We start from the raw sequence: 16,184 nt of genomic DNA, 5'->3' as shown, positions 1-16,184 counted from the left end.
TCCGAGCTCCTTTTGACAAAGAACCCGGGTATATGCTCAGGAGCCCTTCGATGAAGAATCAGAGCAATTTCAAGAGAAGACCCTCCAGCTCCTTGTGCCAAACAGTAAGAGGCTCAGGGGCTACACCTAAATGGGAGTACTTTTTTCTTCAAAAAGGTACACTCCACGTGAAGAACTCATGAAGCGCTACATGGTTTCACTCAAGAAAGCACTCAGACGATGCTTGTTCCTGCTCAACAAGACCTGAAGGAATAAGACGAGGCTTCCAGAGCTCAACCATGAAGTGCTCGGGGGCTTGTCGGTGTGGGACCCACGGGATACCCCGCAAGGGAGGGAAAAGATCTAGTCTAACTAGGATTCTTCCCATGTAATCTTAGAAGTAGTATTATTCTATAATCCTACTAGGAACTTGTCGATACGGGACCCACAGGATATCCCACAAAGGAGAGAGAAGATCTAGTCTAACTAGGATTCTTCCCTTGTAATCCTAGTAGTAGTACTATTCAGTAATCCTACTAGGAACTTTCATTGTAAACCAGCTAGGACTCTGGCCTCCTGACTATATAAAGGAGGGCAGGGCTCCTGGACAAAAGAAGAACAAGGGTACAACACAACTCTTCACGATCAATCCAACGCAAAGGCTAACGCCGACTGGACGTAGGGCTGTTACTCGATCAACGATCGAGGGTCCGAACCAGGATAAATTGTTTGTCTCTTGCATTCACCGTCGAGTTCTGCAATACGCTGAAGCCCAAACAATACTGCCCTGGGTACCCCCGTGGCAGGCTATCGGTGGTAAAACATCGACAGCTAGCGCGCCAAGTAGGGGTTTTCGGCGACTTTGCATCCGAGAGCTCGATGGACCTCGATAACATGATCTTCCCGAAGGGATCAACTTTCATCTTTGGCTCATGGATCTGCGAGGCGGATAACTACGGCAAGCTTCAAAGCCATCTCCTCAAAGATCTGGATCATCATGAAGAATTTCCTATTTCGACAACTACGACAGATCAGCTCACCAGAAGATTCGCGTAGCTCATAATATCCGATTCGAATAAGATTTCACGACTACGTGCATCCGACTCGAACTCAAGTTCTGTGTCCAAGATGAAGTCTTATTCGAGTGCTTTTAAGAAACCGAGTTCTTTTTTGGCAGGATTCCAGAGTACAACCCAAAACAACTCGGATTACCCTCAGAGTTCTTTCAAAAAATCGAGTTCTTTTCTATTTGGGCTCGACAACACGACAAAATCCTATCAGGGACAGTTCAAAAGGTCTTTCAATCCAATGCTTGGGATACCATTGACAGGAGCCTAGGAGGGTCTCGTGCTAACGATAACATCGCAAGACTGTATCATCCACTGGCCAGGTTCCGTTCCTGAAGATAGCGGAACCCAACTAGTCGGCACAACAACAACAGCTATTCTACCTTACCAAGAAGGAGACTCGATCTGCGACATCGAGGCGTCTACTAAAGTCATCAGCAACTCCGACAGTATGAAGACTAACACCAATAACAGAACGGCTCACGCACGGGAAGTACTCATGGGCTACAATGGAGAAACCGAGAGTCAGAAACAGGCTAGAGAAAGGAAAAACAAGTTGAAGCAAGGGCGCCAACACCGTGCTAGGCAGCGCAGGGAAGCCTAGATCAGATACGAGTCAGATTTGGCTGAATACGACAGAAGAAAATCACAACAAGAAGTCAAAGAAAGACGCACGGCAAATACGCCTTACGATAAGATTCGAGAAGCATTAGAAGAACTCAGGGCAACTTCGCATCCCGGAGAGAAGTATGAACAGCTCCAAGACTTGCTTCAATCGACGATCCCAAGAACGCATGAAGAGAGAGCCCGATCGAGATTGCCCGCCAGGTCAACAACCCACAGGCAAGAAGATCAAAATCAAAGGAAGTCCGCTTTCGAAAGACTTGGGCCAGGTGGAAGCCATAACGGAGAAAGTAGGAAGGAACATAATCAAGGCCACCAATTTGAACAACCAAGGAAGACCAGGAGTAGGGTGCCTACCCAGACAGCCTCGCAGACTTATTCCCATCAAAACAACGCTTGGCCAGAAGGAGGTGCCGAATCCGAATTCAAAGAAGCCGGAACGCACGACAGATTCCCCTGTTTTGCGAACAGGCTTGCATCAGTACGATTACCTCACAAATTCAAACCGTCTAATCACTCCAAGTATGATGGCAAAACTGAACCAAGGCAATGGCTCAGAATATATTCACAATCAATTGAACTAGCCGGAGGAGACGACGATATCAAAACCCTGTTCTTTCCCATGGCACTAGAAACTATGCCCCTCCAATGGTTCGACAAATTAAATCCAGGATCTATCAGAAATTGGGAGGACTTGCAAAGAGCTTTTTGTGAAAATTTCGCAGGAATCATTACACACCCAATCACTCATGCAGAATTGAAAGGACTCAAGCAAAAGGGAGGCAAAAGTCTCAGAAATTACTATCGACGATTCGGCGAACTACGGGCTCAAGTGCATGACATCACCAAACGAGAAGTAATTGAAGCTTTCTCTCATGGAATCATGGCTAGGTGGCAATTTCAAGATTTCTGCAAAGAAAATCTGAGAAACAATGAAGAATTCAGGCGAACAGTGGAAAAGATGATTACTGCAGAAGAAAAAACACGAGAGAGGTTCCCGGATAGAAGCAACCAGGACAACCCGGACAAGCAAAATCATCGAAATAGTAGACATCAAGAAAGAAAACGTAGACCAGACAAGGCAATGGCCGACAAATCAAAGAAGTTTTCCAAACCCAGAAGATATGATGACATTGAAAACATACGTTGCCCATTGCACCCTAATGGGAGGCACACCATCGGAAATTGCTACACTTTCAATGATCGATACACAAGAAAAGATAGTAAGGAGAACACCAAAGAGGACAATCAGAAAAAAGATGAAGACAATCACGAGGACAAAGGATTCCAAAAACCCAGGGGAACGGTAGCAGTGATCTTCTCAGGGGCTCCAGATTGCAGAAGCAAACATCAAGAAAAACTAGCACTGCGGACTATCATGACAGCAGAACCGGCTACACCAAGATATCTCAATTGGTCACAATATCCAATCCAATTTTCAAGAGAAGACCAAAGGACTAGTGTAGGGAACGCAGGCCATTACCCACTAGTTCTAGACCCAACTATTGCCGGTATGACTGTCACCAAAGTACTAATCGACGGGGGAGCCAGACTCAACATCATCTTTTCGGAAACACTAAGAAAGATGGGACCACAACTCACCGGGATGATCACACCAAAAAGCACACCTTTTTATGGAATAGTACCCGGCAAAGCAGCCATGCCGCTCGGACAAATTACTCTACCAATCACTTTTGGAACACCCTCAAACTACCGTACAGAATTCATCAAATTTGAGGTGGCGGACTTTGAGTCATCATACCACGCAATTCTCGGACGACCAGCACTAGCAAAATTCATGGCGATACCGCATTACCCGTATTTGCTGCTCAAGATGCCAGGACCTAATGGAGTACTTTCCCTCCGAAGTGACTTGAAACGCGCTTTTGACTGCGATGTTCAAGCAATCCAGATTGCAGCCAAAGCACAAGATGATCAAAGTAGAAAAGAAATAGCCACAATTGCTGCAGAGATGAGCCAAGAAGAATTAGAAATACCGGCTAAAAAGCCCAGCATCATCATGCCATCGAAAGAAGCCGACGTCAAGCAGATCGACCTGGGTACTGGCGATACCTCCAAGACAGCAACCATCAGTGCTCACCTCTCGGCAAAATAGGAACTCGCGCTCACCAACTTTTTTCGGGACAACAAAGATATCTTCGCTTGGAAGCCGGCCGACATGCCAGGTGTCCCAAGAGAGTTGGCTGAGCACAGAATTGATGTTAATGAAAGCTCCAAGCCTATAAAGCAACGGCTACGACGATTCTCACCCAACAAAAAGGCAGCGATTAAAAAGGAAATCACAAAACTAATGGCAGCCGGATTCATCAGAGAAATCCTTCATCCAGACTGGCTAGCAAACCCGGTCCTTGTGCAAAAGAAGAACACGGACGAGTGGCGCATGTGCGTCAACTACACAGATCTCAACAAACATTGCCCAAAAGATCCGTTCGGGCTACCACGCATTGACCAGATAGTCGACTCAACAGCAAGGTCTACACTATTATCCTTTCTTGATTGCTATTCATGGTATCACCAGATCGCATTAAAAGAACAAGACCAGAGCAAGACGTCTTTCATCACTCTGTTCGGTGCTTACTGTTACAAGACCATGTCGTTCGGACTAAAGAACGCTGGCGCCACATACCAAAGAGCTATCCAAACTTGCCTTGGGGATCAAATCGGTGAAAATGTGGAGGCATACGTGGATGATGTAGTGGTAAAAACAAAGAACCCAGACACTCTGATTGAAGATTTAAAGCAAACCTTCGAAAACTTGAAGAGATGGAGATGGAAGTTGAACCCAAATAAATGTGTATTCGGAGTTCCATCAGGACAACTACTCGGATTTTTGGTCAGTCGGCGCGGGATTGAAGCCAGCACCAAGCAAATTCGAGCTATAACAGAAATGGGCCCACCTAGAAGTATCAAAGATGTGCAGAAACTAACAGGATGCATGGCGGCCCTCAACCATTTCATATCAAAACTCGGTGAAAAGGGGTTACCTTTCTTTAAACTACTAAAGAAGACAGACAAGTTTGAGTGGACAAAAGAGGCCGATGAAGCTTTCAAGAAACTTAAGGCATACCTCACATCCTCACCAATTCTCACACCCCCAAGGAAAGACGAAGATATGATACTATACATTGCGGCGACTACTACTGTGGTCAGCACGGCAACAGTCATAGAAAGAGAAGAAGAAGGACGCGTGTATAAAGTACAACGACCCATATACTACATCAGCGAAGTATTATCTTTTGCCTATTTATGTACTGGACTTGATGTATGCACTATGCAGTATGCACTATGGCAGTGGCAGTGTGCCACTATGCACTATGCAGTTCTGGACTGGTTTAAATTATATGCTTTACTGTGTTAATTTGCTTTGTTGATCACTTCATTGCCTTTCACCTAATTGCCTTTGTTAATGTGCTTTATTTTTCTATAATTTCAGTTTGGCAGCAGCAGCCAACAAGACAAGAAAGGGCTCTGCAGCAGCCAGGTAAGTGGCCAGCTGACCTATCTATCTAGAGCAGTAGAGCCTAGAACATGTAGTATACTAGTGTGTGTGTGTATATATATATGGTATATATTTTATACTGTATATATAACTATATAATATATATATATGGTATATATCAGTCCCCATATGTAGGGGGACGACCGGGACGACCAGGGGACTTGTCCAGGGTCGATTAATCATCCTGGACGACGACTAATCGTCCTGGACGTCCTGGACGGTCCTCAGGCGTCCAGGCTCGACCAGCCGTCCTGAAAACATTTCCTTAAGACAATGTTTGGTTCAGTGCCATCAGTACCTGCTAGAGTTTTCCTTACAGGGTAATTGCTACTCTGAAGTCTCATATACTTAGTACTACCTGTATTGTGTCCATCATTTTTCTGTATCAATGACCACTATATTTCTCCTCATAGAGCTACCATTCAAATGGCAGCAGGATCTGTATGTGACCTCAGACCAATCTTTGAGGAGTACCTTACCAATTGGAGATATACAAATGATGAGGTTTATGTTTTGGACGGAGAGCATGGCAGCACTTCAAATGGTTTTGTTGTTACATCTGTTATGTCAACTGGGCAGTATTTTCAGTTGGCAGAATTGTATACAGTAACATTCATCTGTATTGTCTCTCATGATAGTGAAACTGCTATCTCATGGGCAGAAAAAGCTGATCTGACTGAGCAAAGCCGACAGGTATTTTTCTTGTAAACATTGGTTAATAATTCTACAACAGCACACCGAATCCGAATGTTCTATTATGCCAACTAAGGTCCATACCACCTTGGGATCTTATAGGTTTTCAAATAATTTTCATCATGCTAAACTAGGATTCCTTATATTTGCAAAACTAATTCTTTCTGAATGAATCTCAACTACAGTATGCTTGTTTTTCTCATTTGCAAATAATTTTCATGCTAAACTAGGACTCCTTATTATATTGGGAGAATTTTGTATTTGACACTGAAACAAATCACTCTTTCGTATTTGGCACTAGAAATTTTGAACTTCCTTATCTAGCATCAACTTGAAAATTTCTTCCGTATATGGCACTTCCGTCCATTTTAGCCATCCATCCGTTTGTTGACTTCCTTGACCATGTCAGTTTTTCTTAATAAGTACCAAAATACCCCTCTATGTAATTTGGTGGCACACACCTGCTCGGTAGTCGCTACGGGCGAAACTCGCACGCTCGCTCCCCTTCTTCCCCCGTCAGTCTTCTCTTCCTGTGAAAAAAAAACAAAACCCTAGATGGAAGCCGGAGGAGATGAGGATGGGGGCGGAGGAGCCGTCGGCCGCCGGTGCCCAGGAAATCACGGCGCCCTTCCTTCAGCTAGAGGCGCCGGTCCCTCAGCCGAGGTCTCCCCATGGTGGCAGATCGACGCGCGGGTCCAGCAGGGGTCGCGGCAGCGGGGCGGGCCGAGCTTCCGGCAGGGGACGCGGCAGCGGGGCGGGCTCGCTGGGCGCGGCGGGGCGGCCTGGCCTGCTGGGGCTGGTTCCAGGAAGCTGCGCGGCGGGGCGAGGTCCTCGCGTAGAGGCCGTGGAGCGGCCTCCCCTGGCGATGGTTCCAGGCTGAGCTCGCTCCCCGGCGAGATCTCCTTCCCCTGCGGCCTCCCGTCGCTCCGCTTCTTCATCGAAGACGGTTCCGCTTCTCTCTCTCACACACACACGCACTCATGAATGAATTGGGCCGCGATTGAGTTTTACAGTTGGGCTCGGATCGCTAGTCACTGCTTGGTTTGGAAATGGGGAAAAGGGGGGGACTTGGGAGCAATGTTGTCATAGCGTACATTGTATATAGAGATTGTTGCGTGTGACCTCTTGAAACTCATGATTTCTGATCTGCTGCCCAATTTCTGTGATTTGTAGTTATACCATTACACTGTTAACCCTTGCTTTGTGCGGGATTGGGAAGAATTGCCATGATTTCGCACAGGTATGCTTCATTCATTCATTCCGGGGACATTGTTTTCTGAAATCTCATGGTTGTCTTCCTCAATGGCGAAGTGCTACTATTACCTGTGTTATACTGTTATGTGTCAGCGCTTGTTTTATTAGCTAGTTGTAGCTCGAGGGGGTCTGCAGATGTTGCCTGACTTTCATGTCCTCTAGTAACTCTAAGTGGTGTTGTATTGCTGCAATATTCTGAAGAAGCACAAAAGTGATGATTTGTGGGTGTGTCTGGCCCACTAATGAGTGTGTGCTTGACAAATAAATCTTTAGTGCCTGTGCTGTCTTTATGATTCACAAGCGTTAGGGCTTCAAAATCTGTGTTGTTTGGTTTGTGTTGAAAGTTAACAAGTGGTTGATCAACCTTGAGAAAAGCCATGTATGTAGTGTGATTGATACTCTTATGCATAGAAGAGCACGTTGCTTGCAATACATTATGCACTATTTAATGTTCCCTGTATGCCCTTTTCTACCTTGAATAGGTAGTAGAATCCAAAGCTTGATACGCTGCATTATTGTGTGTGATCATTTGAAAGCCTAAAACTGAGATTGCGTGGAGCTTGGGGAGGTCTCCCTCTTATAAACATATGATTTCTATTAAGTCCTACATTTGGTAGAAAGTGCACTAGAAATACTCAACTACACATGTTTCTTTTTGCTATCCTAAGATTGTTTACTTGCATGGTGCCAAATGGTGACCGTGGCTTGTTCCATCTGCTGCTGATTGTCCTGAAATTGGGTAGAAAGTGTCTGACAAGTGACAAATACTCAAGTACATGCGGAGTTCATCTTGCTGTTCCTGGATTGTTTACTTGCATGGTCCCAAACAGTTACTGTTCCTTGCTACGTCTGATGCTGAAAATATTCGTAGTTATTAGGTGAATGATACAGTCTTGGTTATGACTTGTAGGCTTTTGATTATGACTTGGGAGCTAGGATCAAATTATTATTTTTGTGAGTTTGATGTCTTTGCTAATCCGTTGCTTGTGTTCTGCTATTTGTAGTTGAGGATCCTGTTGCTAATGACCCCCTTCAGTTGCTTCCGAAAAGAACTTACCAGCCCAGTACCATCAAGCGGAAAAGAACCCATGGATTTCTTACACGGTCTGTCTCTCTAGCTTCCCTTATCCTGTTATCCAGTTCAACTGGGTGCTTTTGCTTCCCTCATCCCTCGTCCAAAAAGGAAGATGGGTTTCAAGTTGGAATTATCAAGTTTTGTATATGCGTTTCCGTTCATGTTCACTTTTCGCACCTCATTTAGATTAGGAAATTAGTTTACCTGGCATGATCGTGGTTCAGTGCCCTGATGTCCTTGTCACATTGGTTCTGTAGTAAATCGACCAAGGGTGGGCGCAAGGTGATTACCCGGAGAATCGCCAAAGGCAGGCACAGAATTCTGTAACGTGAACTTAGACCCCCTATGTATGAACCTTCATGTGTTTATGTTTATGAACCTGGTAATGTATGCATATTTATGAACCTGGACATGTGAACTTAGACCCCTATTGTATGGATTTGTTGAGCTAATGTGAGGTGTGCAAGGTGTTTACATTTTTTTTTTAAGTATGCTGACAATGTGGTCAGATTTGTGAAGCTTGTGCATCAAATTTATTGATTATTATTGCCACTCTTCAATTATCAAAATGCTATGTTTCATTCACAAGTATATTTGTGATATTTGTGCTTTCCTTATTTGACATTATATCCATTTATTCTTTTTCTATCTGGCACTGCATGTTGTTGGTACATAGAAGGGCATATATATCATTTTAGGTGGCACTTGACACCGTTACTTGCATCAAATGGACGGAAGTGCCATATACGGAAGGAATTTTCAAGTTGATGCTAGATAAGGAAGTTCAAAATTTCCAGTGCCAAATACGGAAGAGCGATTTGTTCCAGTGCCAAATACAGAATTCTCTCTATTATATTTCCAAAACCATTTGTTTTCTGAATTCCCATTATTCTTGCTTTTCTCAGTAAGCTTTACTGTTGCATTCTTTTTTTCATCAAGCTGTTTCTTTTTTTTTTTCTACAGGACCTACTAAAAAAGCTTCATGCAGTACGATTAGCTGCAAATAAAAAGCTGTCCACTGTTGAAGGGGTAAAACAAACAGCAGAGAGGAACCTATCTACTTCAACAAATGGCTCAACACCATTGTCACATGAGGATCCTCCAAAGATAGCTCCTGTGTGCGACGGGCTCAAAAAGGTCCTAGTGAAGTCCGCTCAACCAAATCTGTGGCCTTATGGGGAAGGTTACAAGGCATTGTGTTGCGGCCATTAGAGGAGGACACAATAACTTGGCTCCACACTCCGGATGGTCAGTATACTGCAAAGTCTGCTTGTCACTTGCAGTTCATTGGAAGGACTAAGTCCATGACAGCTGAAATTACATGGGGAACAAAGGCGCCACCGAAATGCCGCTTCTTCTCTTGGTTGATGCTCCAGAACAGAGTTTGGATGGCTGTGCGCTTACAAATCAGGGGATGGCCGAATGATTACTTCTGTCCATTATGCATTTAGGAATCTTGAGACGATCTGTCACCTGCTCCAGGAGTGCTGCTTCTCCAGATTGATTTGGGACAAAGTTGGTTCATGGATCTCAGCAGCAGCTTTGAAGCCGGTAAACTGGGGCCAGACGGAAGATTTCGGTCAGTGGTTCATCGACATGGGCAACAGTGGCCAGGGTGCCAAGAGGGATGGCGTTCGATCCATGACCATGCTAACCGTTTGGTAAATCTGGAAAGAAAGAAACAATTGAGTTTTCAATTGCGGGACACCTGAACAGCTCTTCAGCGCAATCCAGGATGAAGCAAAAATGTGGATACGTGCAGGTAACAGAGGCATCGAGATGATAATTCTGTCGACGGCGCAGCAGCAGGGCAATGCGCCAGCTAGCCAGATAGTTTAGATGATTACCTTGTCAAGGAATGGCCTGTTACAATCGTTGTGGAAGCTGATCATAAACTATAGGGGTGGTGTGGCATCACTGAATTGGTGAAGCCATGCAAAAAAGGGGCGCCTCTTGTGCCAAAACACTTGTAATTAGTTGCTACGGATCTTTCGAAAGAAAAGTCCGCTCAACCATCCCAGCATGTTGCAAATCAATTTGATCCATTGTTCTGGTGATTTCATTCGATTTGCCTGAAGTTTGGAAAAAATACATATTGGTCTACCAAGCGGTAAGTTAATGTTTCTGTTCTCGCTGCTGTTCTCAACCATGTACGTGCTCCGAAAGAAAACTCTCAGTTGACTTTAATGTTATCCAAGGCACGACTTCAACAGTCAAAAGTGAACTTTCTGTGTATGAATCTGCTGAACAGGACTGTGTTCAAGCAAGCTTCTCCACGACGAGCATTCGTTGATGCACTTCGGCTTGCGTTCTCTGTCCAGACGAACCCTCTAGCTGCTGTCCAACAAGTGCCACAAGCCCCTCGAGGAAGCTGGTTATGATGTAGTTCTTTATGCCACTAACATTATAACTCAATTGAAATAAGTCAGATGATCAGATTTTGTGTCGTGGAAAATGTAAATAAACTGCGCTTAATGCAGCATGATAATGATCTTGGGGCTTCTTCATTTCAGGCACGTGGACCTAGAGGTTGGCGAGTGCTTTCCCTGCAAATTCGTGTTTACGGAGTAAAGTACTGCTCTCTAGCTCAGGAATTCTCATAATCACTTGCCCATTGACATCAATCAACCGTTAACGAGACAGGAGCCACAATCACTACATTTTTAATAAATTTGTCAAAAAAATTCTCAAAACTCTGCAGGTACAAGCAATCAAGTAAAGCCAACCTAATGAACATCCAGAATAAAATTGATTTCCCCAAAACATCCAGAAAAACTTGTGATCCAGATACTAACGTACATCTGTTAGATGACCCTTCAACATCGAGAATAAAACTGATCAGACAAGATGTCCCAAAAACATCCAGAAAACCCGAGATTAGTTTGCTATCGTACACATCTGTTACATCCACAATGTCTGATTGCAAGCCGATCGTAAGCAAACTGATCAGAAGATGTCCCAAAAACATCCAGAAGTAAACTGATCAAAAGATGTCCCAAAAACATCCAGAAAACCCAAGATCCAGTTTGCAATCGTAGACAAATCTCCCATATGGGTGCTCTCACTTGCGCGCAGGTAGAGCTGAAACGACAAATATTAATCAGAAACTAAAACAATCATAACTGAACTCACACCAAAATGGATTTCTGTAACGAGAACAATGATAGATATATACCTCGGATAAAAGAAACAGGACGAGCGATTCCATCCTTGTCACCGATTAGTCCGCCCTTGGCGATGTGCTTTCTAGATTTGCGACTTCCACCAATGAACGTCACATCAAGCACCTCGCGCTGTCTCATCAGTTCAGCGTCCCTCTCCTTATGCCTTCTGTTATCTGACAGTTCAAAAAAATCACTACAGCACTAAATTGAATCAAACAAGAAAACATAAAAAAAAACTGATTCTAAGAGCATACCTTTAGATCGGGCTTCTTTAAGCCTAAAAATCTGTCTGGCTTGAGCATGTGCTCTGTTCATCTGATTTATAGCTGTCCTTTCCATCATCAGCCTAACTTCCTCAATGGTAGGATACAGATTGCTTAAAACATAAAGAGAATAAAACAATAAGGACATACAGGACGCTTAAAACAGGCTTTTTAATAATGATAAACTAACATAGAATAGGAAAAGAAAAACTGCATAAAAGCATGAAAATAAGCAGCATAGAAAATGGTGCAGAAAGTATCAACTGATTTAAGAAAGAAACCAAATATTTAACATCACCCAAATTACAAGCTACCAAGAACCAAAGCAGCACAGTTACAAGAAGGCCATACTACTGATGAAGCCTACACATGAAAAACAATTTATTGAAGCCTACACGAAATATGTTTTGATTTGTGCATTTCATTTAAAAACTTAGACACATATATTTTTCAAAAAAAACAGACAGAAAAAACGAACTAGAATGAGAAGTATCTGCCACAAATTTTAAGTCGCTTTGGCTTTTCTAGATACATATGTAGCTTTAACTAGGCGCCTAGATATATGCCATGTCTAGATGCATAGTAAAAATTATGTATATCTAAAAAAAAGGCCAAAATGGCTTGCAATTTGAAAAGGAGTAAGGGTAGGCCATTAGGTAGAAAAAGGCATCCATACAAAAATGCGAAGGGTAATAACTCATAAAGAAACTCTGAAGTGCTCCCAAAAGACAATAATCTAGCAATCATACAGTAACTCAGAATATATAGTAAAACAAAATTGTCAAGCAGCATGAAAATTACAAACATACAAAACTGCTGCACAAAGTGATGGGCCTTACCCAGCAGAGTAGACTAAAACAGGAGACCAGCACAAAGTATTAAACAAAAAAAACTAAAACTAGAGTAAATCAGGTGTCAACCTTCTTCCTTGGCCTACAGGTGGTGCTGTCAGACCACATGAAGTTGCAATCACATTATCCAAACTGCATAAATACAAAATCAAATTGCATCATTCAACGACTAAAACAATAAATATTTCAGACCGATCTGCTTAAATAGAAAGAATCCTGTTAACAAGGAAGCTAGTTATTAAAGGAAAATAATGCAAAGATGAATAAATAAAAATGGAATACTTCAGATATTGATGTCACCTTTTGTTGGATTCCTTGTCAATTGAAGCTAAACTGCTTAAGTAGAACAATTCAATATTGCATCATTAATAATGGATCTTAAGTAGAACAATTCAAAATAATAAGATCAAACTTCAGAAGCTGTAACAGGGAAGTGGTGAGCCATTATTATAGATCAGCTCACTTACTAGACAACATAATTTTATAAATAACAAAACAGAAACCATTGGGGACAAGTGATGAGAAATGTCCATGTAAAGATTTCTCAGCACATGTAAGAGCATATTATAGTACCAAAAATCCAAAATAGGACTAAGCGATGTGAAAGAATCCTGTTAACAAGGAAGCTAGTTATTAAAAGGAAAATAATGCATAAGATGAATAAATAAAAATGGAATACTTCAGATATTGATGTCACCTTTTGTCATCTTCTGAGTAAGATTCAGGAGCAAAGTTGGACTCCTTGCCAATTGAAGCTAAACTGCTTAAGTAGAACAATTCAAAGTTGCATCATTAATAATGGATCTTAAGTAGAACAATTCAAAATAATAAGATCAAACTTCAGAAGCTGTAACAAGGAAGTGGCGAGCAATTATCATAGATCCAGATAGCACTTGTTAATTCAGAAATAAAGAGAGAGTACTTCCAAAAGTAACTTACGACTGGAATCTAGCATTGTGCCATTTCACAACATTTATGAAGCAACTAAGGCAGAACTATATTATTATCTTATGCATCTTGCCATTTGGAACAGAGGGAGTAGGAGTAGGCCATTATTTAGAGAAAAACATCCATACAAATATACAAAAAAGTAGAAACTTGTGCAAAAATTGCACACGTAAGTGCATAGAACGAAATAGGAACTCGTGTAACCATTGGGACTAGGTGCTCTGAAATGACTCCTGGTAACAAGGGCTAGTTAGAGGATAATAATAATGTAGACAATAGAACATGCAATCAAATCGCATCATTAACTATTAAATAAAATACAGATGTTAGACCAGACTGCTTAAAAAGAAAAAGAAAAGCAAATGGTAAAGCCCCCATTGGCACGGCTCATCCAAAACAGCTTCACCGGTGAAGCCAAAGCTGGTGAAGCCAGAAAAACTGGCTTTTCCCGGCTTCTAGTTCATTTTAACCCCGGCTTACAAAACGGCTTCACGCTACAGTGCCTCGATTTGCGCAAAATAGATGAAGCCAAAGCCGGCATAAGCCGTGCCAAAGAGGCCCTAAGTCAGTTACAGATTTTAGAATTGTAGTAAATCAACAGACGATTTGATAAGTTGCAGAAATATTGTATATAGTGGTAAAAAGCAGAATTATATATTGTATAACAGTATAGAAGCTAAATGAAAGGTGATTCAAAATGAGAACAGCTGTGGACGCAATAAATAGTAGACAGCATAATCTAGTCAACTAAGACAACGGAAGCCAGATAATGAATAGCACCCAAATTACAAACACGCTTCGCCAAGCAAATAAAGATTTCTCAGCACATGTGGGAACTGATGTTACCATTGGGACTAAGTGGTGTGAAACGACTCCTGGTAACGAGGAAGCTAGTTAGAGGTCAATGATAATGTGTATAAGACAAATAAAAATAAAGTTCGTGAACTGCTGCCACCTTTCACTGTCATCGAAGAGAGGGACACGAGGGACGTCAGAATCCTCTCCAATATCAAAGGCCAGACTGCATAAGTATAATACCGAATTGCACCATTAATAATAAATTTTTTAACAGGTAACAATATAGGACAGTCTGGTAAGAGCAAACTTCAACAGAGTACAGAAATGAAGATACCAAGAAACCATCAAACATTCAGATAGGGTAGGGAAGGTTTTGTTGAGCTCGAACCTGAGGTCAACACGATCTGGCGACTCATCGCCATCTCGAACCAGGAACGGGACGAACATGGAACCAACGTAGAAACTGCAGAAACAGTAGAGGATTAAGAATTACAGACCCGTCGAAAAAAGACAAGCGCAGCTATCCATCACGTCAAAGAAAGACAAATTGCTGCCCGACGAGTTTTTTTTGGGTACCATTACGAGAAGAAATTAAAAACAAAGCGAAACCTAATTATCAAAACACAATAAACCCTAAGCGAAGAACTAGACCTAATTATCGACAACCCGAAATACCTACCCGACATAAAAAAAATATGTTACATGCGAAAAAAATTGTCATATTTTGCGAAAAAAAATTACCCGTTTCCGTCCATCGCTTCCCTTCTCGAGAAAAGAGCCCTTAACCGACGAAGTCCTCCGGAAGCGCTGGGTTATGCCTGGGCTCGCGTGGAATCGATTTTTAGGGTGATTGGAAGAAGGGGAAGGGCCCCCGTGTTTTATAGAGCCTGATTTTCCATAGCTCTGCGTTCCCGAGCGGTACGGGACTAAAACTAAAGAATGAAACCAAAATGCTGGAGAGGGAACGATTTTGAACTCTTCAAATAAAAGGTTGCTGAACGAATCGGCGGATTGCTAGTTTCAAAAAACCGGAAAATCAAATCGCGGCCCATATAGGCCCAGATGGGGAATTGGGGGAGTGTGTTGTGGCCACAGCTAGACCTGATCTTACCGGACTTATGCTGCGGATCTGAATCTGAAACAGCGACGAAGCAGCTGCGACGAGGACGGGGAGCAAGGCGAGACCTTTCACCGGTGGCGGCATCGCCTAAGGCGGCGATGCCTCACGCCGGCAGCCCCTCGGTCATCCTGAACCTTCTCTGGGCCGGCGGCCATGGTAGAGGAGAGGGTAGAGAGGTTCCTGAACCTTCTCTGGGCGGCGGCGGCCATGGTAGAGGAGAGGGTAGAGAGGTTCCTGAACCTTCTCTGGGCGGCGGCCATGGTAGAGGATGTGGAGCCGGCGACAAGGCCGGCCAGGAGAGGCCACCCAGGCGGCGAAAGATGTGGGAGTCTAGGATGTGGCTGTGATGGATCCGATCCTATCAGGGTCATGCACTCATGCCCCTTTGGCTTCTCATTATTATACAGTGTAGGATAGGAACGGCCGGCCGGTCTATTATGCGTTCGCACATTAGAAAATGTTGTGTGCAGTTATATAGGTAGTAGGACCCAGAGGTCAGTGACGGTGCCTAGTTTTTCAATTTGTGCCGTTTATAAAAAAATCTATATTGCTGCTATATAATTATATATATGTCCCGTTGGATTCAGCTTAGCTAAACCTTAGCTAAATAATTTGGCCCACTAAAGTTTAGTTGTGACTATTTGGATCCTCTGGCTTATTGATATTTATTTACCATGTTGCTATTACTTTTGTTGAACACGATGTGAATAGAAAAAACAGAGGGGCCATTTTGTGTTTATCCATGCTTCAGTTGGGTTTAACTAAGTTGAAACGACTAAATGAATTATGTACATTTGCCTATAGCTAAAGTTTAGCTTAATTTTAGCC

The 16,184-nt window shown here is 42.9% G+C and overlaps 2 protein-coding genes across 7 annotated transcripts; one reads left to right on the top strand and one right to left on the bottom strand.

Annotated features, from left to right (window-relative positions):
- The first annotated feature begins 5,086 nt into the window (after positions 1-5,086).
- LOC136522237 (protein APEM9-like) lies at positions 5,087-10,601 on the top strand. 6 transcript variants are annotated; one of them, XM_066516044.1, is made up of 4 exons: positions 5,087-5,510; positions 5,604-5,883; positions 8,142-8,241; positions 8,470-8,507. In XM_066516044.1, exons 1-4 carry the CDS (start codon positions 5,464-5,466, stop codon positions 8,496-8,498), a joined length of 456 nt encoding a protein of 151 aa, XP_066372141.1. In that variant the 5' UTR covers positions 5,087-5,463; the 3' UTR covers positions 8,499-8,507. The 6 variants fall into 6 exon arrangements, 5 of the variants coding, with proteins under 5 accessions (XP_066372141.1, XP_066372137.1, XP_066372138.1 ...); XR_010775822.1 differs by lacking the exons at positions 8,142-8,241; positions 8,470-8,507 and adding exons at positions 9,176-10,322; positions 10,464-10,601 and having other exon boundaries at positions 5,093-5,510; XM_066516041.1 differs by lacking the exons at positions 8,142-8,241; positions 8,470-8,507 and adding an exon at positions 9,176-10,578 and having other exon boundaries at positions 5,133-5,172; positions 5,313-5,510.
- Positions 10,602-10,955: 354 nt separating this feature from the next.
- Positions 10,956-15,440, bottom strand: LOC136524629 (uncharacterized). The gene is made up of 9 exons (XM_066517917.1): positions 15,348-15,440; positions 15,183-15,250; positions 14,571-14,699; positions 14,394-14,459; positions 13,188-13,250; positions 12,560-12,622; positions 11,631-11,752; positions 11,388-11,549; positions 10,956-11,293 (listed from the first exon to the last, which is right to left on the bottom strand). The coding sequence occupies exons 1-9, from the start codon at positions 15,438-15,440 to the stop codon at positions 11,274-11,276; spliced, it is 786 nt and encodes a 261-aa protein (XP_066374014.1). The 3' UTR covers positions 10,956-11,273.
- Positions 15,441-16,184: the final 744 nt, after the last annotated feature.

The sequence above is a fragment of the Miscanthus floridulus genome, chromosome 18 (genome assembly GCF_019320115.1).
Source record: "Miscanthus floridulus cultivar M001 chromosome 18, ASM1932011v1, whole genome shotgun sequence".
Taxonomy (NCBI): domain Eukaryota; kingdom Viridiplantae; phylum Streptophyta; class Magnoliopsida; order Poales; family Poaceae; genus Miscanthus; species Miscanthus floridulus.
The sequence above is the reverse complement of the archived record's forward strand: the minus strand, read 5'-3'. Positions and strand labels throughout refer to the sequence as shown.

Excerpts from the sequence above, each read along its gene's own strand:
- LOC136524629 (XM_066517917.1), bottom strand. The coding sequence starts at position 15,440 with ATGCCGCCACCGGTGAAAGGTCTCGCCTTGCTCCCCGTCCTCGTCGCA. Across the intron at positions 11,753-12,559 it reads CCTGTAGGCCAAGGAAGAAG|CAATCTGTATCCTACCATTG; the intron begins GTTGACACCTGA and ends TTATGTTTTAAG. Across the intron at positions 11,550-11,630 it reads TAAAGAAGCCCGATCTAAAG|ATAACAGAAGGCATAAGGAG; the intron begins GTATGCTCTTAG and ends TTGAACTGTCAG.
- LOC136522237 (XM_066516040.1), top strand. The coding sequence starts at position 5,464 with ATGTTTGGTTCAGTGCCATCAGTACCTGCTAGAGTTTTCCTTACAGG. Across the intron at positions 5,511-5,603 it reads GCTAGAGTTTTCCTTACAGG|AGCTACCATTCAAATGGCAG; the intron begins GTAATTGCTACT and ends TTCTCCTCATAG. Across the intron at positions 5,884-9,175 it reads TGACTGAGCAAAGCCGACAG|GACCTACTAAAAAAGCTTCA; the intron begins GTATTTTTCTTG and ends TTTTTTCTACAG.